This window comes from Perca flavescens, chromosome 12 (genome assembly GCF_004354835.1).
Source record: "Perca flavescens isolate YP-PL-M2 chromosome 12, PFLA_1.0, whole genome shotgun sequence".
NCBI lineage: Eukaryota > Metazoa > Chordata > Actinopteri > Perciformes > Percidae > Perca > Perca flavescens.
This window is the reverse complement of record NC_041342.1, coordinates 3565391-3591777: the sequence shown is the minus strand read 5'-3', so window position 1 is coordinate 3591777 and position 26387 is coordinate 3565391. Positions and strand designations below refer to the sequence as shown.

At 39.1% G+C, this 26387-nt stretch overlaps 5 protein-coding genes across 6 annotated transcripts; 1 reads left to right on the top strand and 4 right to left on the bottom strand.

Moving 5' to 3' along the window:
• The first annotated feature begins 113 nt into the window (after positions 1-113).
• On the top strand, positions 114-644 carry arl14 (ADP-ribosylation factor-like 14). Its single transcript, XM_028593033.1, has one exon. The coding sequence runs from the start codon at positions 114-116 to the stop codon at positions 642-644; it is 531 nt and encodes a 176-aa protein (XP_028448834.1).
• An 825-nt stretch (positions 645-1469) lies between these two features.
• Positions 1470-4519, bottom strand: LOC114565672 (uncharacterized membrane protein C3orf80 homolog). 2 transcript variants are annotated; one of them, XM_028593860.1, is made up of 2 exons: positions 4286-4519; positions 1470-2180 (listed from the first exon to the last, which is right to left on the bottom strand). In XM_028593860.1, the coding sequence occupies exons 1-2, from the start codon at positions 4359-4361 to the stop codon at positions 1732-1734; spliced, it is 525 nt and encodes a 174-aa protein (XP_028449661.1). In that variant the 5' UTR covers positions 4362-4519; the 3' UTR covers positions 1470-1731. The 2 variants fall into 2 exon arrangements, 1 of the variants encoding a protein (XP_028449661.1); XR_003693959.1 differs by lacking the exon at positions 1470-2180 and adding an exon at positions 3675-3959 and having other exon boundaries at positions 4286-4372.
• On the bottom strand, positions 4441-7787 carry LOC114565671 (zona pellucida sperm-binding protein 3-like). The gene is made up of 6 exons (XM_028593858.1): positions 7604-7787; positions 7370-7485; positions 7171-7281; positions 6822-6999; positions 6593-6710; positions 4441-4538 (listed from the first exon to the last, which is right to left on the bottom strand). The coding sequence occupies exons 1-6, from the start codon at positions 7657-7659 to the stop codon at positions 4524-4526; spliced, it is 594 nt and encodes a 197-aa protein (XP_028449659.1). The 5' UTR covers positions 7660-7787; the 3' UTR covers positions 4441-4523.
• Positions 7788-10388: 2601 nt separating this feature from the next.
• Positions 10389-13627, bottom strand: LOC114565169 (interleukin-12 subunit alpha). The gene is made up of 7 exons (XM_028593064.1): positions 13609-13627; positions 13382-13506; positions 13200-13286; positions 12716-12757; positions 11384-11503; positions 10783-10827; positions 10389-10538 (listed from the first exon to the last, which is right to left on the bottom strand). Exons 1-7 carry the CDS (start codon positions 13625-13627, stop codon positions 10389-10391), a joined length of 588 nt encoding a protein of 195 aa, XP_028448865.1.
• A 2169-nt stretch (positions 13628-15796) lies between these two features.
• LOC114565799 (schwannomin-interacting protein 1) lies at positions 15797-25014 on the bottom strand. The gene is made up of 7 exons (XM_028594052.1): positions 24985-25014; positions 22183-22292; positions 17611-17728; positions 17249-17455; positions 16705-16828; positions 16013-16106; positions 15797-15872 (listed from the first exon to the last, which is right to left on the bottom strand). The coding sequence occupies exons 1-7, from the start codon at positions 25012-25014 to the stop codon at positions 15821-15823; spliced, it is 735 nt and encodes a 244-aa protein (XP_028449853.1). The 3' UTR covers positions 15797-15820.
• Between the last annotated feature and the right edge of the window lie 1373 nt (positions 25015-26387).

The window sequence follows — 26387 nt, the reverse complement described above, 5'->3', positions numbered from 1 at the left end:
GAGTTAACGGCTTATCTATTAAACTCCGGGCAACGCACTAAGCAAACACTACGTCAAAAGATACTGTAAGTGGAATGTTTGTCTATCCCATGTCTTTATATGTGTACGTCGCCATGGGACTGCGAGGATCTAAACAACCAGAAGCCCACGTTCTCCTCCTGGGCCTGGACAACGCTGGGAAATCGACTCTCCTCTACAAACTGAAACACAACGCGTGCGTCAGCACCGTTCCTACCATCGGCTTTAACGTGGAAATGTTTGATGCAAGAAAGAACAGGAAGAGCATCGCCTTAACCGTGTGGGATGTCGGTGGCCAGGGAAAGATGCGCGAGCACTGGACGAGTTTCTACCAGGACGCGGCAGCTGTAATGTTTGTTGTGGACAGCTCGAGCAGGGGGCGTCTGGAGGAAGCGCGGCGGGAGCTGGAAAACACACTGAGGAGTGAGCAGCTGCGGGGACGTCCGCTGGTTCTTCTCGCCAACAAACAGGACGTGAACGGCGCTCTGACTGTCACTGAAATCAAGGACAAGTTTAACCTGAATAAGATTTGCTCCGATCGGGATTGGTTCGTGCAGCCTTGTTCCGCATCGACAGGATTTGGAGTTGAAGAGGCCTTCAGACGAGTGGTCCAGATGGTCAAATAAAACATAACTAAACATGTAGCCTACTGTATATGAAATGTATTCTTTTCAAACCACTGACAATATGACGAATTGAGTTTTAAAGTTAGTTCGTAGATCTAAATTCCTTTATATCAACAATCAATTAAAGAGATCAGAACTTTTGGTTAAGTCTATTATGCCTACATATCTTTAATGTACATGGAGGCCCACAGTGTACCAGTTGGGACTACAGAATCTTGCAAGCTACTTATGTTAGAGTGAGTGAAGCTATTAGGCTGTCTTGTGACACTATTATGGATACCACAGGAAACATGTCTACTACTGTGCATTAAAACCACAAACACACCCGTTAATGTAGAAATGATTTTAGCGGTGTGCAGTATCTTCTTTCAATTATTAAACAGAATTCAATAGTCTCACTAAGCCACGGGCATTTACATTATTACATTAAACTCTTGTATGCATAGAGGGAGGTATCTCACTGACATAGGATCAGCAAGATAAGTAACAAAGACAAGTGCATGTAGAGTTTGGTGATATAGATCGGCTGCTGCAGTTGTGAAAAACCCATTTGGCTGACGTTCTAATGATGTAATGAATGTTGATAAAGCATTTTCTTTACAATTAACAATCTAGTTGGTATGTTAAGTTTATATTATATAAGTTTATATGTTAATTTCAAGATAATTCGTGAGGAATTAAAGAGCCAAAAAGACAAAGCAAGTGTCCAAAAGGGATTTTTTTTCACGACATGGCAACCCCAAACTTGTTCTAATTAAAGGGTTATTACTGATTTATAAACCATAGCTATATATTAGTTATTAATATTTCCAAATCCATCATTAATAAAGCGTGCCTTATTCAAAAATAGAACTAACCTTAAGCACTCGCTGATACATTCCTCGGAACAAATGAGCAATAAGCGATAAAATGGCTAGTATGAATACGCTTCTTGCACAATATTGAGGCTGCTACAGGGGAAATAGCAGACAACGTCCTGGGCAGTTTGGCTGTGTGTTTCTGAAATGTCCATTATAATTAGGCTATATGAAACACAATCTCAAATGTCGAAACTATAGTGTCATATAGTAAAACCCTAAACCCTAATTTATCCAACGGACGTCCTTGTAGCTTGTCCCATGTTGAACTTCGGCCGCCCTCTGCTCCCATCCCGCACTGTTTCTTCATATGTCGGCAGGCGTTTGCATTCATCGTATGAGGGCAGCTGAGCAGCAGGAGCTGGGTCCAAAAAGCTGTCCGGTGTGCTGCTCTCCATAAGCGGCTCCTGTGACGTGGTAACGGTTGGGTGTCCGTTGTTTGGCGGGGTGAGCTGCCTGGATCTGGAACACAACATTCGCTGGACAAAGTATCCCACAGCGAAGAGAAGCAGCATAATAAGCACCCCAGAAAGTTTCCGCGTGACCATGGCGATGTTGTAGTATGTCTTGTCCACGAACTGCTTGCAACAGGTGACGGCAGTGGTGTTGTTTTCCTGTGCGCAGCAGACCTGGTCATCCCGACAAAGGTCCTGTCCACATTTTCGGATGGAATTGACTCCTGCGCGAACAAGAAAGCAAACTGTGAACACCGCCAGTGCTTGGCATTTGTAGAAAAGCATAGTTGTGTTCAAAAGTGAGAAATGATCCAGTGAGCCTCGATGGTAAAGCTTGGGAAACAGGGTGCAGGCGAGACGATTCAATTAATACGCTGAAGGATGCAATGGCTGAAACGCTGACGCAGAGCCATCATTAACGACAAATACTGAAAATCAAAGAAGGGACACGAATAATCTAAAACAATATGTCCAAATGTTCTCTCGCTGAGTAGTCAACACTCAGTATTCAAAGTACAATTGGGGCTGCAGACAGCTGAATGCCTCTCTGCAACATCTGAATATGCTAATAAGCTTGACATTAACTCCTAAGTGTACTTCAGTTTGCCATTGATTTATGATGCACTTAGCGGGTAGTATTGATGCCGTCCAGCAAATCGCAAACACAGTCTTTCATACAATGACTTATTCATTGGATATTAAGGTAAACAGGCGCCCAGGACATCGACCAGTCGTGTCGGGAGCACCAAGAAAAAAAGAGATTATACGGGAGGGGACATTAAAAAAAGCGGCGTGCAGAAGCCAATGTTGAGGTTTCAGGACCAGGGACAGCGCTCAACACGCCTACTAAGGGAAACAATAAGGGGCGCTGTCCGAGGTGCTGACACAACTAAACCCAAATGTAAACGTTCTAGATGGCTAAGAGCACGAATAATTTCCATATGAAATATTAATACGTGTGTACATTAAGGGGTCAAGTCAGGTCTTTCCTTAAAACGGTGCAATGGTTTGGTAGACGTCCATTTAGGCTGACTAGAAGATATGATGCTGTAAGTACAAAGCGATGCCCCTGGCAACGAGGATTTTTGCTACTGCTATAAGCACAGCAGTCACACTAGCCAGTAATAAGCATTCATCAGAAAATTATTCTTGTACAAAATAACTTACAAGAGTTAATTGACCACACGTGTTCAAAAATCACACAATTTACTGGATGTGGCAGGCTAAGCCAACATTTTATATTGCTGCATATCCCCTGACAATGATTAATCAATAAAAGGACAATGTGATGAGTAGGCTGTGGGTTGTAATGGAGGGAAGTGCTCCCTAATAGCATGTCTGCTTTTCAAAACAGCCGTAATTACGTTAGATGAATCATTACAGCGGATGGCAAAAGGAAGCATTGTGTATTTTGTGCGCATTTGTGTTAAAATACACAACAAACAATGCATCTTTTTGACATCCACCCAATGCTAATTAAATTGTTTGCTGAAAGCACATCTAGTTCTTGGGAAATAACTACAGGATGCTGGGTTTGTAAAGATCAGATGTCAAATAGAGACAACTGTATGCTTATGTGTTGTGTATAGCAGGTGAAACGAAAATAAGCCAAACTTTTTTTTAATCCAATATTTATTGGAGAAAAAAAAAGAACAGTACAGTTTGTACAGAAAATACAAAACACTAACAAAGTAGTTGGAAATGTGTAAGCACTTTCACTTTGCAGAGGGTTGAGAGTAAAGTTCACACAGGTAAAACCTTATTTCAGGTGAGATGCTATTCCGAATCACAAGATTAACCTGCACAGGGTTTGTGTCAAAAATGTTTGTCCTGTACAAGGCAGCAATAATATGGTTTGTTTTTCCATCCTCTGCCTCAACTGTGCTATCCTGAGTCTCTGGTGGTCCTGGTCTTTGGTAAAAGTACGGTTTAAGAATCTGATGGTCTTGTGTCAATGTTGCTGGGTGGCAAGACAGTAATGGGTTCCAGCTGGATAGTTTGCTCTGTAAAAAAAATCATTCAAAAATGTCAAATGTTTTGTTTTTTAACTGCACTAAAAGTTAAATGAATTGGACCACATTATCTAAAATATTTAGAGAATTCAACATTCGATTAAAAAACAAACAAAAAAAACCAGCCTGTTAATCAGTAAAACTATCATTTAGATGGAGGACCTGTCAGTAAACTTGGGAGTTTAGAAATTTTAGTGGTTAGAAAAATTGGGCCTTAAACTTGTTAAAATGTAAGACACATCCATGAAGTCTAAACTGCACAATTTAACTTATGTTACTAAAAAAAATTAAGTTAATGTATAATTTCTTCTACTCACCTGCTTTATACTCTGCTCCCCTCTTCATCGCCCCAGCAGAGGATTGCCGAGGTTTGCCGTGTTGGCTCTGGTGCATAGTTGGATGAAAAAGGCAATAATTGGCTGGGTGTTGTTCAGGTCTGTTCTGGACTGAACTCCGCGGTGAAGTGGTGCTGATGGTAGTTTTGGGGTGTTCTGTGGGCAAAGGCTGAGCAACCCGATGGGAGACATCGCAGCTTCTACATGCCTGGTCGTCCCGTCAACTGACCGCCATCTGGAGGAGGAGGACATTTTCAACAATTAAGGGAACTCACTTCTGTGAAATAAGTGAGATCATTCATTGCAACTCATAGCGTGTTTTATACATGGGAGAACATTTTCAGATGAAATGGCATTTACGGTAAGAGGTACAACTTCACTCCTTATTTTCTGATAAAATTCACTGTAGGGAGAGCTGACCACGCATCATTAGTACAATACCTGTTCTCAATCACAGAGCAGGCCCTGTTTTGAGAGCTGACAGTTAACTCAGCTGGAACAGCCTTCATGTAGCAGGTTATATAGACCTGCTGTGTGTGTGTGTGTGTGTGTGTGTGTGTGTGTGTGTGTGTGTGTGTGTGTGTGTGTGTGTGTGTGTGTGTGTGTGTGTGTGTGTGTGTGTGTGTGTGTGTGTGTGTGTGTGTGTGTGAGAGAGAGAGAGAGAGAGAAAGAGAGACATTTCAAAAGTTTTAGAACACCAATTCTTCTAGTTTTTTATTGAAATTTTAGCAGTTCAAGTCCAATGAATAGCTTGAAATGGTAGAAATGTTAAGTGGTGAACTGCCTGAGGTTAAAAAAACTAAGGTTACCCAAAACTGAAAAATAATGTATATTTCAGAATTTTACAAAAAGGCCTTTTTCAGGGAACAAGAAATGGGTTAACAATGTAAAGCTGTTCTGCAGCAATGGAGGTTGATCAAAGTTGGTGCAATACTTTTCAACTTGTCTGGATTAACAACCCCCTCTGTTTGTATAAACGTGTTGTTGCCATAAAAATGGCATTATTTGAAAATTATACTACAGTTAAAAATAAAAAGTTAATGGAAGAGAGACAGACCATCATAACACTTAAGAATGTTGGTCTTTCCTACAGAGAAATTGTGAAGAAAGTCAAGGTGTCAGTGAGTACAGTATTCTTCACCATCAAAAGGCACTTAGAAACTGGGGGAAACTCTGACAGGAAGAGGTCTGGCAGACCCAAAGCCACGACAGAATCAGAAGACAAGTTTCTGAGAGTCAACAGCTTGCGTGATAGGTGGCTCACAGGACAACAGCTTCATGCTCAGCTTAATAGTGGTCGGAATAAGCAAGTCTCAGTTTCAACTGTAAAGAGAAGACTTCGAGCTGCAGGTTTGATAGGTCGAGTTGCAGCAAGAAAGCCATTGCTAAGACGTCAGAATAAGAAAAAGAAAAAGAGGCTTGCCTGGGCCAAGAAACATCGTCAATGGACTACTGAAGACTGGAAGAAGGTGTTACGGACTGATGAATCAAAATCTGAAATCTTCGGTTCATCACGCAGGATTTTTGTACGCCATCGAGTAGGCGAAAGGATGGTTCCTCAGTGTGTGACATCAACTGTCAAACATGGAGGAGGAAGCATGATGGTCTGGGGCTGTTTTGCTGGATCCAGGGTCGGAGATTTGTACAGAGTGAAAGGCTCCCTGAACCAAAACGGCTACCACAGCATTTTGCAGTGCCAGTACCCTCTGGTATGCTCCTAGTTGGTCAGGGGTTCATCCTACAGCAAGATAATAACCCAAAACATAAGTCCAAGCTATGCCAGAACTACCTTAGCAAAAAAAAAAAAAAAAGATGGTAAGCTTAGAAACATGGAGTGGCCAGCACAGTCCCCAGACTTAAACCCCATTGAGCTGGTTTGGGATGAGCTGGACAGAAAAGTGAAAGCAAAGCAACCTACAACATGTATGGGAACTTCTGCAACAGAGTTGGGAAGAACTTACTGAAGAATGTTAGATTTCCATTGTAGAAAGAATGCCATGAGTGTGTTCAGCTGTTATATCTGCCAAAGGGGGCTACTTTGATGAGTCAAAAATTGTGAATACATTTTGATTTATAAATTGATTCCATGATTGATTCCATGAGTACAATAAGACATTGAACTGCATGAATTTCAATAAAAACCTGGAAAAATTGGGGTGTTCTAAAACTTTTGACCGGTAGTGTATATCGAACAGAATAATCTAACTAATGCAAGTCTTGCATTGTTTTTCTATTCAAAAACGGGTTAATATTCCAAAGTGCATGCCAATGAAAAGTAAATTAACCAACCTGATTGCTGGGCTCCTGGTAGAACCTGAAGGCCTCCAACTGAAACCTCAGCTTGTGCTCTTCAATTCGTGGTAGGAAACGGGAGTTGGAGTTTGTAAGGTAAGCATCGGCAAGACATCTGTTAGGAATGCAGTAGCATTAACTTAAAAAGAAAATCACAAAAAGACTGAATTTTAACTATACAAACAAATCTTGGTGGTGAGTTTTAAGATTTGGTTGTGGAGCTCACCCGTGATTTTCAATAAAGTCATGTCTTAATGTAGTCTCTGCATGGGGATTTGCTGTGGCAACGCAGTGGTCAACATAAACTTTCAGGGGCATGTGGTTGCCAATGATGGCAGAAACTTGAAAATGAATGGGGTCACCAAGAAAGTAAGAATAAGATCCCCTCGCAAACTGCCAATTTTCTGTGAAGATACAAATAAGAAATCCAAACATTCAAGAACTAATTCTAAAATGTGGTTGTACTACAGGCATCTTTTAAGAGAAGCATTAATCATGAAAACTGTAGTATAACACAATTCAGAAGATGCATGAGAATAGAAAAAGATGCCCCATCAATGATCTCCTTTTTATACCAGTCATGAGTAGCAGATTGAAGTCTATGTGATCCTCTGCAGAGACCCTGGAGACAGAAGGAACCCAGGTGGGATGCAGGGAAATGCCATCTACAGCATTCCTCCTGAAACCTTTCAAAAATAATTATCATTATCAATCAAAACGCATACAAGTAGCTGGTTCACAACGGTACTAACTGTCAAAATATACAGGACTTACTTTTCATAATGACATGCAACTGGAATAGTTGCTCTATCCAGTCTAAGCAAACCACCAGATGAAGGTTCAGGTGAGTGGACCGGAACGTTTGAATAGATAATCTTCTCACTTGTCGACTACAAAGAACAATGTAGTATTTCAGAATGTATGCATCTATGCAGCAATATAACAGGATTGGCTTCACTTAATCCTAAACACAGTCACTGACTGAACACCAACTTTCCACAAGCTCACCTGAGCTGCATCCCATAAAGCTGAGGCTTCATGTTACCATGATTCCTGCCCTCCATGGAGAAGTCAGTTTGTTTGCTGTACAAAAAGTGTGGAAGTGTGGAAACCAAGATAAGGACGAAAATCCACCAAAATTGGTTATTTGAAGGTTGCTGTCCATTCTTGGCTTTGGACAGTTTTGGAAGTTGCGGAGGTGTCTTGGGAAAATATCACCACAGCTGTAAGTCATCTTTGGTAATTTAAACTCCCCATACACACCTTGGAGCAGGGTTGGACTGATTATAGCCGTTTCACTGCGCATGTCTGCTTGTCATTAGTTGATGACAGTCTTCAGTATTGTTTATTAGTCTGTAATTAATTAAAACGATTAGATGACAACTTATATGTAGGCTACGCACTTAGGTAGCATGGTCCATTGGCTAAGCAAAGCTATAGGCCTATAGGCTATGCTGTAAGCTAATATTCCACTAGGAGGCACTACAACTACACATGTATCATTAGTTCCATCGACACGGTTTGAATAAATAGAACTGAATTAAATTAAGTAAATCATTTCAGCTGTATAAGGTTTTCTCTTTAAGAACATATTTTCAATTTAGAAGTTTGTCTGTTTTTTGCTTTGAGATTTGTCCTATTACATAAAAAGTACAAAAGCCTGAAAGTTTAAAGACATGACATACAGGAGGACGTTTCTTTGGAAAAAAAAGACCATTGGTTATTATTCTCCTACAAAGATGCTGAATTAAGCATCAATCAGAGATAAGACATCAAATTACAGAGATCTTTGTAGAAACCATGTCAATATAACATAAGTAGTATATCAGGTCTCCATAAATGAACATGCTTTTTAGGTTAGTGCATTAATAATACAGCAGTGTACACAACATTTCGATTTTTTTTTGTTATGCCACCTTTTTGTTGTTTTGTAAATGCAGGGAATAGTATCCCCCTCGAAATATCGCTTTTCCCTTTTGTGTCCCCCCCCACTTCTGAAACCAAACCGACACCTTTGTGTGTAGGGCTGCAACTAACCAGTATTTTCATAGTCGATTAATCTGTCGATTATTTTCTCCAATAATCATTTAATTGTTTGATCTATAAAATGTCACAAAATGGTGAAAAATGTCGATCAGTGTTTCCCAAAGCCCAAGATGATGTCCTCAAATGTCTTGTTTTGTCCACAACTCAACAATATTCAGTTTACTGTCATAGAGGAGTGAAGAAACCAAAACATTTTCTCATTTAAGAAGCTGGAATCAGAGATTTTGACTTTTTTTCATTAAATTACTTTAACTGATTAATCGAAAATAGTTGCCAATTCATCCTTGCAGCTCTATTTGTTTGTGATTTATTTGTGTGTACTGTACAGAGATATGTAGCCTATATGGGTTCCTTGCTGGTCATTCGTATTTTTATACATATTTTGTATTCTTATGAATGTAGTATCAATAATTTTAACACATCTTTCTGCTTGTGTGGTGGGCTTTGTGAAATAGGAGGAGTATGATAAATGTTAGCCCTGTACGGTGCCATGTATGTTGTATTATTATCATCACATATGGGCCTATTCACATATCCTGTTCTCTCTGTCTCTCCTGTGTCTGACTCTGATCCCCTTTTCAGTAAATTGTCTCTGTCTCACATGCTTTCTGTGGCAAGAACGTCATAGGTCTCTCTCAACCCCAGCAGCCACAAACTTCCGGTGTGCCTCTTCCACCGAACACAGAACGGATTGAATTGGAATCAAAGAAAATGATATTTCACTTTCAGTGAGGTCATGATGAATAACAGGCATGGTGTATACCTGCCCTTTCAAAACATCATATCCCAAAGTAAAGTGCCCAACAGTGCCAAATGAAAGTTGAGCTCAACAAGTAAACACAAATCAGTTCACTTAGTGGAATGATGAAAAGATCATAGAGGCTTCAACTGACTAAGAAAGCTCTATGTGGACATTCCACTGTTGATACTGTGTGTTCAACAGAGTGATACAGACTGACTATCTGCTGAGTACAGACTCCAGATCTAGTCTTGACCTAACTCTGACTCCATTTGAAATATTAGTTTATTATTATATAAAAAAAAAAAACTAAGCCAGACAATGGATATGTTTTGACTAACTTTCACATCCTTCTGAATATCAAAATATGTTCATCTAAAATTATTACGGTCACCTGATAGTAAGTTGTTTATTAACACTGGACTTTCCAAATGAAGTGTGAGCAAATGCCACATTCTGTTATGTTAATTCTCACAAACCTCAGCTGCTGGAACTGAGGTGGTTACAGGAAAATATAGTATATCATAAAGCAAACACTAATCTTCCTGTAAATCATATATAGTGTTTGTTTTGTGGCTGCACTGGATCAACCAACTGTAGCTGTAGCTGAAAGAAGGAAAGCCTACTTACTGACTGAATGTGATTAATACTAGCTATGACTGTGAAGTGTCCATTGTCTTTATCAAGGAGAATATTACTAAAATCATCTCACAGTAATACAATTTCTTGAATTAAAGTGAAAACAGTAAATTAACAGTAAATAAATGACTGATGAATCAGTAGGATTTATGCAGGAAGAATATTTATTTGGTGATTCTTGGAACCAAGTAAGAGACACATAAACAATAAATAGTTGAAAATAAATAGTCCAAATATCATTAATAAATAAATAGCATATAGTCTGTAAATACACTTTATAAAAAAAAGTACTTTAATGCACCATCCTGATGTCAAATATAAGTTACATGACTACGTAAAAGTATAAACATGTACTCTTAAAAAAGTACTTTAACACACCATCTTGATGTCAAATATAAGTCCAGTAGAGTTCATGTATGCAATGCCTCTGTTGATTGTTATGCTGCGGAGCTGGAAGCCCTTCAGCACTTTGCAGAGCCTCAGTCTTTCATCGTAGGTGCTAAGACGGTCTGCAGCAGCCTTAAAGAAACACAGAGCAATTATGAAATGATTTATTACAATTAGAATATGATTGTTCTTCCAAAATAAGTTTAGTAACACTCTTTGATTCCTTTTAATAAGAACAATATATATTTATTTTTAATTAACATGACAAGCGATGCTTTTTTAGTGCTGTGTGCAGAGGTACCCAAGTCAGTTAGAAGAAATAAAACACAACTTTATCTTAAATCATGGTTAAGGCGTGCATTAAGAGATCTCTTACCTCTGCTGAGGCCAAGTCTGTCGGCAGAGAACATTCAAAGCACTTCTGTTGGGAGCAAATTATTCATTTTTAATATTATTCATTTAATATAATATTTTAATATTAACAATTGACCAATTCAATGTTGCATGTGTGGCAGCTGATTATCTTTTACCAGAAACCTCCCTTTTTACCCTCCTTAAAACATTTTTACATGAATTATATGAACGTTTTAATGTAAAAAAGATGACAAGGCCTGTAGTAGGTGATTTGGCCCAACAGCCCCTAATGAGACAGTCAGTGTTAATAGTAATTGTTACATTTCATTCTGTAAAAACTCTGAACAAATCCTTTCTCATCTGTCGTAATTGATATCATAAATTTTTTTCCTTCCTGGAGATGTATCTGTGTGAACCTACCCTGAATCAATCCTTCCTTCCTTTGATGCCTCTTTCTTATCTATCTACTCTCACGTCATCTAAGTGAATGGAGCGATTGTTAGCCGGTAGATGATAGGATTCGAACCACAAAACTAACGTGGTCGGATTGTTTTTTAAGAGTTATTGTATTGGTGCCTGTTCTATGGTGCTGAATACTGTCGGTGTTGTGTAAAATGAGTTACCTCCATGAGCTCTCTGAGCGACAGTACAGTTGGAGTGAGCAAGCTGTCAGGGTCCGGCTGAGCAGCTAGAAATGTGTAGTAGTGATGCAGATCCTCCGAAATGTTTCTCATGCACGAGATCTGGATGGAAAAGTTGCAAAGACAATCGTCAAGACAATAACATACATACCGTCTATGCACTCATTCATTCTACAATCTACTGCAGTTCAATAGAACAGCCCTGACGTAACATTGATCTTTACGAAGCTCATAATGTTCAGTTTTTGTTGACACTGTCGGAAATATGTAAATTAAATATGTATTGTTGATGTCATTGTACATTGTATTGAGCTGTGTTTCTACTTTGTTTTTTTATTTACATACAGAATATTAGAAACACCTCTAAATATAACAAAAAAGGATAATGATGATATTATCTTGCAGTCTTGTACAACACCATCACTAACTATGACCTCAATGCTAAAATATACTCTATTAAAGTGTCAACAAAAACTGAACATTATAGACATCATATAAGTAAACTAAATGCATTAGATTGTAGAGGTATACCTAATAAAATGGACACAGAGTATATAAACTCAGCAAAATAAAGTCGCTGTGGATGACGTGTCAAATGTTGTTTCTTCCTACTTACATTTAACGTGTACATTTGTACACACGGTTTGAATAAATAGAACTGAATTAAATGAAGTAAATCATTTCAGCTGTATAATGTTTTCTCTTTAAGAACATATTTTCAGTTTAGAAGTGTGTCTGTTTTTGCTTTGAGGTTTGTCCTATTACATAAGAAAGTACAAATAGAATGGTATTGACACATTTTTTAATGTTAACAGCCTGAAAGTTTAAAGACATGACATACAGGAGGACATTTCTTTGGGGAAAAAAAGACCATTGGTTAATATTCTCCTACAAAGATACTGAATTAAGCATCAGTCAGAGATAAGACATCAAATTACAGAGTAAACATAAGTAGCTTATCAGGTCTCCGTAAATGGACATGCTTTTTAAAAGGTTAGTGCATTAATAATACAGCAGTCTACACAACATGTCAATGTTTTTGTTATACCACCTTTTTGTTGTTTTGTAAATGCAGGGAATAGTATCCCCCTCGAAATAGCGCTTTTCCCTTTTGTGTCCCCCCCACTTCTGAAACCAAACCTACACCTTTGTGTGGAGTAGGGCTGCAACTAACCAGTATTTCCATAGTTGATTAATCTGACGATTATTTTCTTCAATAATCAATTAATTGTTTAAAATGTATAAAATGTCAGAAAATGGTGAAAAATGTAATGTACTGTAATATATTTGTCACAAAGACAGAGCACAACTTACCTGATCAAATTCTGACTTGGTGATTCCTGAGCATATTGATCCCTGTGGAATAGCAGTTCCATTTTCAGTAATACAGACACATAGCTAAGAACTATCAAAAGGTTAATAGAATGCAGTTGTATGAGCTGTTAGCAGTATTATAAAGTTCTTGAATTTGCAGTACTTGAGTAAAAGTGCAGGTATCTAACCAGAAAATGACTTTGGTAAAAGTTAAAGTCCTCTTTTAGAATATCACCTGAGTAAAAGTCTTAAAGCATCTGACATTTACTGCACTCAAGTATCAAAAGTAATTTTCTGACATAAAATGTGCTTATTTATTAGAGGTAAAAGCACATGCAGGTATAGTTGATATTTTGCTTTGAACAATAATAATAATATAATAATTCCTTCTTTTCAGAATATTTTGCCATGTCTCAAACTTCAAAAACATACATAAAAATCCAATTAATAAAAAGAAATTCATCATCAAATTTTGATCATTTACCTTTGGTGCACACACGGATGGGGTGTTAGTCTTCACGTTTAGCTCCACACTCTGCTCTGGACAGTCGATTGCACTGAACAGGGTTATCTAGCACATGGAAAGATAATGTTTTGAACTATAAATGAAAGACACATTAAATATGGTGTATAAATCAATCTTCATTGCGTTTTATAGACCTATACCTGTGTGAGAGCATGAGTGACGTTCTTTAGAAGCATCTGTGCGTGTATAACACAGGAGTCTGTTGGCACAGACTGGCTGACCTGAGCAATGGTTAGCAGGAGGAGCTGCAGTGCAGGAATGAAGTCTGAGAAGAAAGAGAAAAATATAGATCTCGTAGTAAATCTTCCATTTCAACTACTTTGTTGCAAAAAGAAAATAGTGTTCAGTTAGGGTACATTATACTCACAGAGCTTGATGAGGGGCATCTTGGATAAGACTTCAGATTCTTTGGTGTAACTGACTGAACTCGGACATCCTTAAGTGTTTTATAACCACTGATACAGGAATTTCCCTCATCCTTTAGCAATGTGTTCACACCAAACTGTAAATTGAAAGCGCATGTAATTTTTCCCATATATTGCCAAATGCTTTGGTGAAACTGGAATTAACACAAACACTGATGAGTAATGAAGCATCATACTGGTAACTGTTCATTGTTGACATTTCCAAAGAGTGCAGAGTGAAAGCATTATTTTATCTGATATCTATGTGAAATCCTGCACAGTCAAATTTAAAATAGTATTAAATCAATAACTCAAACCAGAATGTCATGTCATGTTATCCATATATGTATAACATTGTGGCATTGAGTGAAAAATATACTTTACAGATGTACTTATTGTTTTATTTCAACAGGTTTATTTGACATCAATGTTACATTTATAATTTATTTAAAAAAATTATTTTCAAACAATTAAGAAATTCTGAGCAGACATCTGAGGTGGAAATAATATATTGATTCATGTAGTTCAAGTGTGTTTAAGTATGTGTAAAAACTTATACTAAAATATAAACTAATACTTTTTAATAATAAGTTGAGCTATTATTATTATTATTATTATTGTTATTAATATCTAATAGAAGTTCATTTGAATAAACAAATGAGTGTAACTTAGTTTTATTTTTGTCCCCACAGTCATACAGTTACATAAGTGTCAACTCTGATGCAACTCTGATGCAACTCTGTGGCTGAATATGTAAATAAGAGCAACATCACCTTCCCGAGCATTACTCACTTAATGAAACAATATATCTGGTTTTAAAGTGAATAACGTAAACCCCTACAGATTTAAGCGGAACACAAAATGAAAAATGACTCTCATGAAAACCAACCAACACAGCCCACACACTTCAAACATTTATTACTGGAGTTTTGTTTTTACAATCATTATATAGTACATTTATCAATGAAGCATATATTAGAAAAAGAAAGTTTGACTTTGTGTTAAATAACATTCTTCAAAAGCTGAGAGTGAAAACACGGCCAGACAACAAGGCATGTTCTTCATACTTTTTAATAAAGTGTCTTTTAACATTTACACACAGTATGTCCATAAACCCTCTGAACAGATAGATATGTGTTTAGGCTGTGATTTATTCATATATTTGTTTTACGTTTACCCTTTTTTAGCATTAGTAAATTGAACATACCAAAAATGACTGCATATTTCTATTTCGGGGCTGTCATGCCTCAACTTTTGCTTTTTCTATCCCTGTGTATTAACCAATATAATTATTTAACCCACATCTCGTCATTTTGTCTATTGTAAGGAGTAAATTAAAGCATTTGACAAATACAAATTTGTCTAATAAAGTTGAAAATGTTGTCCAGTAAAGCTCTAAACGCATCTTTTAAAGCAGGTGGAAACTGCAGCAGCTATCAAATTACAAGACCTCTGTGAAGCTGCTGCAGCACACAAACACCACTGTGAAGCTAAGCTGCAAATCAGCACAGATTGTTCATCATTTTCTATTGCAACAGCTCAGAGAGTTTTATATTGAATTTGTTATTATTATTATTATTATTTAATAGTGAATCCCATTGTGAAACAGAAATAACGCGATGCTCCTAGTGAAAGTGATGATAAACAGGGGAACAGAGCATGTCTACATATGAACTGACTAATCCTCTTGATTATTATTAAGACAAAAGTTCAGTCAGGCTAGTCCCCTAGAAGTCATCCTCCTTTTTCAGATAATGGAGAAACAAGGCGTGCAGGCCCTCTCTTCAACCCAGCATTAACATACATGAGTGTACCGTGCAAAATCATGACGAGATAAATCAGGGTTAGGGGATGATTACGGTGAGAGGATTCCCCTAATTCTATAAAATATAGCATGAGTAATCATGCTGAGTGTACGTGAAAAGCCTGCACAAAGTCAACTGTGTCCACACTGAAAGCAGCTCAGCTTCTTTTAGATGTCCTCTGTCCTTCGACAACATCCTGTGGTGCAATACATTATGTGGTGTGTCTGTGTGTTAATATTACACTAACATGGAATTTTAATTTCTCCAGAAACAGTCAGCACAGATGGGGTTTTATTAGTAACACTGGTGACAGTCCATGGAGTCGGGAGGTAAGATGGCGTGCAGACGGACACACGTGTAGTCGGGGTGTTTATTTCGAGATTGCTTTCTCTGCTTGGTGCCGCTGATGGCTGTGAGCATGCCTGTCTCAACATAGAGAGGAAGTACATTAGAGCCAGCCCAGGACGTACAGTACATGTGCAACATTTGGGGTAGAAATGGAGAATTTGACAGATCTTGCAGAAACAAAGACCGAGAGAGGTGAGAGAACAGGGTGTTTCACCTGGTGAGGTCCTCTATGTCCACCAGCATGGCGTCCTGCTCCACGTGCAGCTCATCCCTCATTAACAGCAACTGCACCAGCTCCTCATTTAGACCTGTGTTCGATTATACATGTCATTAACTCTAGATAAGTCTAATGCATTGTTGAAAGTGTCGCTGTGGTGGTCAACAGAAGAGATTTAGGAAGAGAGGAGGAGAATTTAGGAGCCAGATCTGTAAATAAATATTAGAAAATGGCCATATTTTAAGTATACCTTTTTTTTTAAAGGTTAATTCGTTGTTAATCTTTTGATATTATGACCTCCATATTATACCATATTATAAAAGTTTGAAACTCAGTAGAGTGTTACTATAAGAGGACAACTGGATTCAAACTAACATAATTTCTCAATGGTATACTTCTTTGACCACTAACCACCAGGCCACACACAAGTCTTTAGTAGCATTATCAGCATTGCTAATGAAATGCCTTGTTTTCAGGCTATGTACTTTGCAGATATGGTGAAAGTATGTGATCCTAAAGGTTTGTCAAACACTTCCAAATCATTGCTGTTTTTCTTAGTTCTTAAAATTTGACCTAGTTAAGATAAATGTGTTTCACCTGCCAACAATGGTATGCAACTAAAATGAGAGGACAGTGATACTTTGTGTCATGCGTGTGTGTATTTCTACTTGTTTGTGTGATTTACTCACTCTGAATCTGTGAGTGTAAGTCATTTGTGATGACTTGCAGCTGTCCCAGACTCATGTCCCTCATGTCCCCTCGCCTCAGATTCCTCTTCATCAAGCACTCGCTGATGTGGGGCAGATGGGGAAGCTGGGTATTTAAACACACATAGACAGGAAATTGCTGTGTGTTAAAAAAAGAAGAAAAAAAGTGCAAAACAGCTCATAATTTGAATAAAGACTAAAATGGTTTTATTCAATATTAGTCAAAGTCAAGTGGATCAATGTGTCTCTCTTTTGCAAATGGGGTTTTCTCTTGGTGGCACACTCACATGCACACACACATCCTAATAAACCCTGACTGACCTTCTATTCAGGCAATGTAGGTCCCTTATTTCATTTTCATTTTGTTGTATTTACTGTAACAGCAGTTATAGTAAATCATTCTATTTTCACAGTTTTTCCCCTTAACATAGAGTAAGGATTTTTCATTCCTGGATTTTCTCCTAAAAGCATGTTTCATAGAAGTGAAGAGCTGATCAGTATTTCTCTCTCTGTGTCACTGACTAACCAAGTCAGCCACAGGTGAACGTCTGTGCAGCTGGATTTGCCTCTCCACCTCCACCTGCATACGGGCCATGGGTCGAGCCAGAGCTAGCGCCACCCGGGCCTCCTCCTGAAGCCTGCGCTGCACCCGCCAGAACCCGCCAAAGTCATCTAACGGGTCTGAGTCCTCCTCCGCCGTGTCCCGGTCCGATAACGATGAGCTCTGCTTGCTCTGGAGAGGAAGTAGTGTGAATGACATGTCATGATGTAATAGCCAATTGTTCTCACGCATGGTTATTCCAAAGAGCAATGAGAGTAGAGAAACGAGACAGAAACAAACATGGAACACTAACACAACAACACAGAGACTGTCTAAGCCCTGCATACCACAGGTGACAGCGGTGTGTCCAGACTGGTCTCTGTCCTACTGTCCTCAGCATCGCTGTCTTTGTCACTGCTGCTGTCATTAACAAAACACACCTGCAGGTTCACCCCACTCTGCAGTCTGAGAGGAAAAACACAAAAAGGGAGAGAAAGTGAGAGAGGAAATGTTTATATATATATATATATATATATATATATATATATACTTTATTGTAGTGCTTTCATATCCAGTCACATGTTATTATATGTTTTCTTTTCCTGTTGCACTTCAATTTTTTTACAGTTTTATATTATAGAGAAGAACTGTTGATCTTTAGAGATAGAGAAAATGTATCCCAGTCAGAATGAAACTTATAGCGGGAAATTCCTGGTTGATTGTACTGATTTTGTTTACAAACAAACCCAGATGACAAAAATCACGTGACACATTTACATCACAAAATCACCTGGAATGCGCGCATCAAGTTTCTCATGCAATCAGTCTACCAGGTTCTCAACCCGGCCAACCAACACAGTCCAAACAAAGTCCTAAGGTCTTTGGCAGACACAATCAGCACAGCGATTTAAAACAGCAAGAATCAGCACACCCCCTAACAGTCCCATCACCTTCATCAGAGCTGGGGAGAAGGCACGATATCAGCCTAGCTCCTCGGGAGGGCTTCTTGCCACCACACTGGACTGGCAGCTCCAGGTGGACCTAGGAAGGCAGCTTAAGTTCCCAGAAAACATGGCAACCATTCCGCTCCACCCAGACATGGTGTTACCTTCACAGTCTATAAAGCAAGTGGTCCTGCTGGTACTTAGTGTCCCCTGGGAGGACCAGATTGAAGAAACCAACAAGTCCAAAAGGGCTAAATATAAAGGTCTTGTTACTGAGTGCTGTAGAAATGGCTGGGGAGCCCGCTGTGCGCCAGTCAAAGTTGGATGCAGAGGCTTGTCTGGCCATTCACTACAGTGACCTGTCAAACTCCTTGGAGTAAAAGGACTGCAGTGCAGAAGATCCACCAAGCACATTCTACAGGCTGCTGAAAAGGCTTCACGATGGCTGTGGATCCATGAAGCAGGGCCCCTCTTGGACACAGGTCGGGGGCTGATCACTTCCGTCTGGGTTAGGGTGTCTGATGATCAAAAACCTGAAATACCCCATAACCCCGGGTTCAACACTGAGGCTGTATCCAAGTACCATTACAAGGTGTGTTCTAGAACTATCCTCACATGACGATCCTAAAAAACATTTTACAAATTTGTGCTTATACAATTATGAAGAGAGTGGAAAGTGGAAAGGCCCAGGAAACATTTGCACACAAGTTTCAAGCATTTGCAAAATTATAAAAATGAATAAGAAAAAAACACACATGTAACTTCAGATATCTATCATCAAAAAGGTTTAGCAGCTCTATATAATGCGCTGTACATCGTGTGCCAGATTCCATGGGGAATCAGATGAACTTTTTTCTACCAGCTCAAGGGAGGAAGGGCACTGCTGTGTTTTTTGTTTTTCTTATCCACCATGGCAAATGGTGACACTCACTCCCTTTTTAACACACTACATATTTTAAAAAGAGGACCCCCATTTTCTAAGATGCTCAACAAATGCTTGTGGGAATAATGCCGGGGCTGGGTGACCAATAGCAAAAACTATTTAGTGTCATAGACCGCAATAATAATAAGTTGATGTGGAATAATGTCAAGATTAGTATTACTGTTCAGTAAAACACATCCTTTTGGTATGTGAGTTTCATGATTTGGGTTCAGAAATCCTAATGCTACAGCATATAATGAAATGTTATGATACAATGGTGTGATTACAACGTTTTAAGTGAGATCATGTCACGTTTCAACATAAATGAGGTCTATAAAGGATGGTTTTCCGAGTTTGATGTGGAAAAGCTCGACTGGCCTGCACTGAGCCTTGCCCCCAACCTCATCAGGTATCTTGTGGATGAATTGGAGACTCAACTGCAATCCTGTGCTTTATTGGCCAACATCAGTGCCCAACCTGACCTCTAATGCTCTAGTAGCTGATTATGAACAAATCCCTGCAGCATGCTTCCAAAATCTTGTAGAAACCCTTCCCAGAAGAAGACTGGAGGCTGTTATAGCAGCATATCAATGCTCGTGGTTTTGGACGGATATGTTATACAATAACACTTGGGTAATATTTGGGTGTCTACATACTTTTGGCCAAGACGTGCATTGATGTCCGTAATGTCACAGTCTGTGACCTCATATAGTAGAAACAAACGTAATTGAGAGCTTAAATTAAACGACTGAAGCCAAAAACATAACCCAAGGCTGTTCACAGCAGTTGCACCTTAACCTCAGCCTTTCCAGGGGCTAAAAACACCATTCACTCAGTTCCAGATTATGAGACTCTGACTGAAAGAACCTAACAATCCAAAGCGACCTTCCCCCATACACTGGGATGAGAACAATAACTTATACAACATCACGAACTGGACAGGGTGGTGTTGGAATTTCCACCCCAAATTAAAGTCCAGAGGGTGCACATTCACCTCCACTAGAGGTCACACGATTCCAATTCCACCAATCACAGACATGGTCTTAAATTAGGCCTCACTTCTTCTTTCAGAGCATTTAGGCCACAGACACAACTGCACTTCCTCAAACAGCAGCCAGTAGCATAGGGGGCGGCCCCATTGTCAATGTAAACGCCCCCTCTAAAGAACAAGTCAAAGTGCCAGAGAGTTACTGCAGGTCAAAGCAGTCATGAAAAGAAAGCTGAGTTTTGTAGGTGCAGTGGCTTTGGTTAACCAACTTGTGTCTGATGCAACTCTTTCCACGGTGTGTGTGTGTGTGTGTGTGTGTGTGTGTGTGTGTGTGTGTGTGTGTGTGTGTGTGTGTGTGTGTGTGTGTGTGTGTGTGTTTGTCCAAAACCTCAATATACAAATGTGAAATATCAATTTCGTTGGACAATGCTTTCCTTTAGTTTGATTTGATATGTCATTTACTTAGTAATTTCACATGTCATATAACATCAGGCAAAGGGACTGCTGACGAAAACCACCACACTTTCAGCCAACTCGGGTACATTTACACTTGTTTGAATGTTGATTCATGTACATATCCCTTTTTTCAAATACAAATTATTATTATTATTATTATTATTATTATTATTATTATTATTAATGTACATCTAATTCAATCTATATTTGTAATCATTTTTGCAATGAAATTTAGGATACAAAATATTCCTAAAAAAATGTATTTGTTAAAATTATTATTTTTTGCACTTTCATATAGGTCAGTGCACGTTACTATGTACCAGCAAACTAATAGGTCAGTCAAATATAAACACTAAAACAATGGAAGACTAATGCACACACATTTGCAGTATTATTGTGTAAAACACAAAATATAAAAATAATATAAATAATAATACATCTATAATAGATATAATATAAAAATGTAATAATCTGTTGACATTTAATGCTTTTTGTAGCAGTTGATAGTATAATTTTTAAAGGGAAAGCATTTATGTCCCACCGTGAGAATTTCTTCAAACTCTGTCCTACTAGTGAAGCTAGGGCATCCCTAACTTTCTGTCTCAGCTGTTGCAATCACAGAGGTTAACCACTGTGCCACCACCTCTGCACCTACTCTTTCCACACTTGAGTTTCTTTGTTCTGCTGCTGTAAATTACGAGTCCAATTTCAATTCCCTTCAGAATGACTAAACAGCCCTGTTGCCTTCTGGGAAACCTTTCATCTCCTTCTGACGGTCTGTCTGTTATGTTAATCACTTGTTCTCTTCCTCTGTTTTTTGCTAAGTCTATAAACACAGACACAGGATAAATCAACTTATTTTCTAGACCCACTGTTATTGCACTGTCTACTACGTGACTCACTGTTTCTAAATTGACTCCCACAAAGGACCCGCTGTCATTTACTGTTTTGCACCTACGAGCCAACAAGCCAATCCAATCAGCTTTATCTTTCTGATTTGTGTGTTTTGGGCTTTCAGTTGTTAGTTAATGGATAAAGTGAGTTGCTAAATAGCTCCATCTCCTGGCTGTTGAATAACTGCTTGTATTTGCCATGTAGATAGCTCAAGCTGTTACAGATGCTAAAGAACAGACCACGTGAGTGAGTGAGTGAGTGAGTGAGTGAGTGAGTGAGCGAGCGAGCGTGCGGCATACATGCATGAATATACACAAGAGGGTTAGACTGATATAAATATATTGGTTTGCCAATAGGTGGGCTATGTAATAATTAATGGCTTGCATGGGTGAGTCATGTGGTCTATGTGAGGATGTTCCTTATATAAGCAGCACATTAGGTCTACAAAACCTACAATGAAGTTTTATATTCAGGCTTTAAAATAGATTATGCTTTCTGTGGATCAATAATTAATTCAATCTAGGGCATCTCTCATTGTTTCCCTGGCATCCATCTAAGAATAAATTCTGGGAGAACATCTAAAGATCTGAAGTGTCAGCTGTCAGAAGCTAAAACACAAAAATATTGGTGCAGGCCTTCAAAATGCTTCATTGATCAAACCTCAAGACACACACACGCAGGCACGCAGGCACTCACGCACGCAATCCAAACCCACCGGGAGGATAGGCCGTTCTTGCTGCAGCTGGTATAGATGACTGGCTCGTCGTCATAGAAACTGCCAAGGGCAAGTTTCTGCCTGATGCACTCTCTCTCATTCCTCTGGGCCTGCCAGAGAAAAGAGAAAAACACATGAATATAAAAAAAAAAGATAGCGCTGATGCTGCTGCTTTAGTTCCATCTCTGCTTGATTGACCAAGTGGGACATATTTGTGAGAAGAAACATTTAAGTGTAGTTTGCAATTTAAACTAAAGCTGTAAATAAAGAGATGTGCAAATATTGATTATGTAGGCAAGTTAGATTAAAATAATGTAGCAAATCGATGCTCAATTGTGTTTTAAGCCCCCAATGTCGACTTCAAGGCAGCGCTGCGACTGTTGACTTCAAGGCACCTAACCCTAACCATTGCCTAATCCTTTTGCCTTCTAGGCAGCGCTGCCTGGAAGGCGGCGTCGGGGGCTTAAAACACCTTTAACACACATTAGGATAATCCAGCTGTGAGCTCATACTGTCATTATAATTATAAACATATGTTTACTACACTATCAAAGCTTAGCTAACACATTTAAAAAGACTCAGCTATTCTTTATTCTCTCCTACTCTACGAAAAGCTTAGATAATAAGTACAGCGATGTCTGTTAACACTCCTCTTTTTTTCCTATTCTGTCTCTAAATGATCAGTTTTCCCTAAAAACATCAGGTTTAAATCGTCAGTGTAGAATTTTACAGCCCACCATCTGCAGAAAAAAAGACGTTTCTGTTCCTCCAGTTACACAGGTTCTTCAATAAATACTGGACTGCATTTGCAACCTGATTAAAAAGGCACGTCTGGCAGATTGTGGTCTGGTTTTCTCTCACAGTTCAGAGACATACAGATCAGGTAAAACAGAAACTCTAAAATCTGCTCCCAGCTATGAATATATTGGTATGAATTGTCTGTCTATGCGGTAGCCCTGTTATAGACTGACAACTTGTCCAGGATGTACCTGCCACCAGATGCATCCTGGGATAGACTACAGCCCCCATAGGGATACATGAATGAATGAATCTCACTGCTTCTATCCTCATTAACAGTGCCCAGACAACATCCTGTTATTTTTAACGGAGGGAAAGTATACTGTAGGGTTTTTTTTTCTTTCCAGATCCCCACACCAGACTTAAATGAAAAGAAATATCTATACTGTTTTTAAAGGTCCCATGGCATGAAAATGTCACCCCCTAGCCTGCCAATGGTCCCCCAGTGGCTAGAAATGGTGATAGGTGTAAACCGAGCCCTGGGTCTCCTGCTCTGCCTTTGAGAAAATGAAAGCTCAGATGGGCCGATCTGGAATCTTCTCCTTATGAGGTCATAAGGAGCAAGGTTACCTCCCCTTTCTCTGCTTTGCCCGCCTAGAGAATTTGGGCCACCCATGAGAGAGAGAGAGACATCATGGCTTTCAAATGGAGCAAAGTTGGTCAAGACCACACCCCCACCCTACACCTTAATAATAACGTTTTTCCTTTGCTACAGTCCACCATCAAGACAGCAGATGATATCAGTAAGTAGTGTAATAGACACACACACACACACACACACACACACACAATATATATATATATATATATATATATATATATATATATATATATATATATATATATATGTATATATCTACAATAAAATAGTTGAAACCATGCACTTTGTGCTGATGGTTCAAAATGCAACGTCATTCAGCTTTCTATTTGGCAGCTTCATGTATCTAATATGATAGACAATTTCTCTCCTCTCCTATTTTTTCTTCTGGACCAGAAATGATTTTTACTTAGTTTCTCATCATCCAGTTTCACTGTCCTGAATTAGTGTTGTCCTTTTTCCTCTCTTCTTTTTCTTCCTTTCCTTTTACGTCATACCCTGAATCATTTATCATTTTCACTGTGTAGCTGCCATTAGATCTCTTAGATGTTTTCCAACTAGGCCTATATATATTTATATTTTTCTATATAATATAATATTTTTTGTTTCATTTAGTCATTTGAGCTACATGAGTTTCTGTACACAAATCCAATATCTTATAGTTACAGTTTTTTCTTGAAATATAGAACGAAAAGTTTCAACATGACATGATTTCCAATTCTGGCTCCATATGTATTTTTATATTATTGGATTGTGCCAAGTGCCCACATCTCCTAAGGCTGCCTACTACTCTGTGTGTGTGTGTTTTCCTGTGACACACCGCCATTGAAAAACACCTCTAAAATTAGAGATGTTTCTGTTTTGCGTCAACATGTTCTCTCTCTCTCTAAAAAACCTCAAAACCTTTTTTTTTGTCAAGCATCATTAGATGAGGCTGGGATGTAAGAACGTAAATCACAGTCGATCGCCTTCACTCTTGCAACCAACGCTCTGCCTCCTGATCATCCACTTCAGATGTCCTCCTTACCAGCAGACTGTCTACATCACACCCACAACCTATTATACCCTCCTAGAAGAAAGTATGTAGTAAAGCAAAACTGTAAATGATGTCAAATCATCTTCTTTCATGGAATAGAACAATGCAGGTTATATGATTACACACATATCCATTATATGAGAGATGAAGTGGCTTCACTGAAGAGATGTAAAAACAGAGATTAACAGGTAACGACCACATATGAACATCCCTATGCCACCTCACAATTACACAGCCGCTCATCCATTATGGCTGACTCATCTACAGCAGCTCACCCATCATGGATACCTATCATGTTTCCCTGTAGATATTATGCTACATATTCTACACCCTCAGAATCACTAATGCATAAAAACACAAATCCACACACCTGGTAAACGCGTTTTTCCTGGTGCACCATCCTTCAGCGCATCGTACTGAAACAGACGCCCTGCCCTTCTCTACACTGCAGTGAAGCTAGACCCAGGAGACCCTTTCATATACTGCAGCTCCATGCAGAAGAGTAAGGGTGGGAGGGAGGGAGGGAGAAGAGAGCTGTTAGGGGAAGGAGGGGAGGCAGCAGAAAAAGGAGGGGGGAATGTGGGAGCAGGAGAGGAAGGAGTGGGAAGAAACGGAAGCGCAGGAGGAGAGGGAGATGGAAGAGGGAGGGGAGAGACAGAGCTGCTCAGTGCTGCCACTGCTCTCCTGATCTGTTATCGGCTCCTCCATCTTCCTCATTTGCCTTCTCTCTTTCTTCTCATTTTTCTTTTAATCAAAGAAAAGGAAAAAATTGCAGCTGCTAGAAATCTTTGTCCTGACAAGAGCAGACGGACCTTAGATAGATTTACAGATATAAGGGCACATGATTGGTGGTGTGGTGGGCTAAAAGGCCAGGCTAAACATAGCCTGATGAATGAGACTGCAACACTGGAAAACAAAACCATTAAAAAGGCTGATCAATAATAGCTCCTCTAATGAACGTCAGCACTTTTTAGCAGCACTGACATTTTGTCTCCTAAAGGAGTCTCATCCAGCCCCATTCCACATCCCAGATTCAAACGTGATGAGCCGTGAGAGAAACCAGGAAGGGTGTACATGCCCACACGTGCAAAAGAGAAACACAAATACACACAAATACACACACACACACACACACACACACACACACACGCAAAAAGCATGTACACATGCACACAGTTAGTTCCCACAGTGCTGTGTCACAATGCAGCAGCGGGCTGATTAAAAAGTGTAACATTTTGAGTCATCTTTCATCAGGATCAGAGGCAGACTATCCTCAGCCTTTCTATTCCATGCATTCCTCTAAGGGCAATGCATACACCATTATAATCCATTATAATCATACATGTATAGTAACCAGATGTGCATAACCTCATATTGCAAATGCTGTAATGCACATTTCTTTTTATGTAATCAGCTTTGTTTCTTGCTACTTGAGAGTATTTGGGTTTTTAATATTTGTCTGAGAACTATGTTATTTGTATAGCAACCTGGACTTTTGCTGAATCTCTGAAAGATATAGAGGAATTTCATCATAACAAATGGACTCTGAGGGAATAATTCAGTGCTTGTGTGGCTCAGACAGAAAGAGAGAAAGACAATCACTCACAGAGATGCTGGACAGTCTGGTTCGCCCTCCACTGTAACAGTCTTCAGCCTGTGGTGCAAAGATATCCTGGAGCTCCTCGGCCCAACTGCGGCTGTTTACCATGCCGCCTCTTCCTCCTCTCTGGTGTTGTGTGTCACAGTTGCCATCATCTCCACAGTCCTCCCACC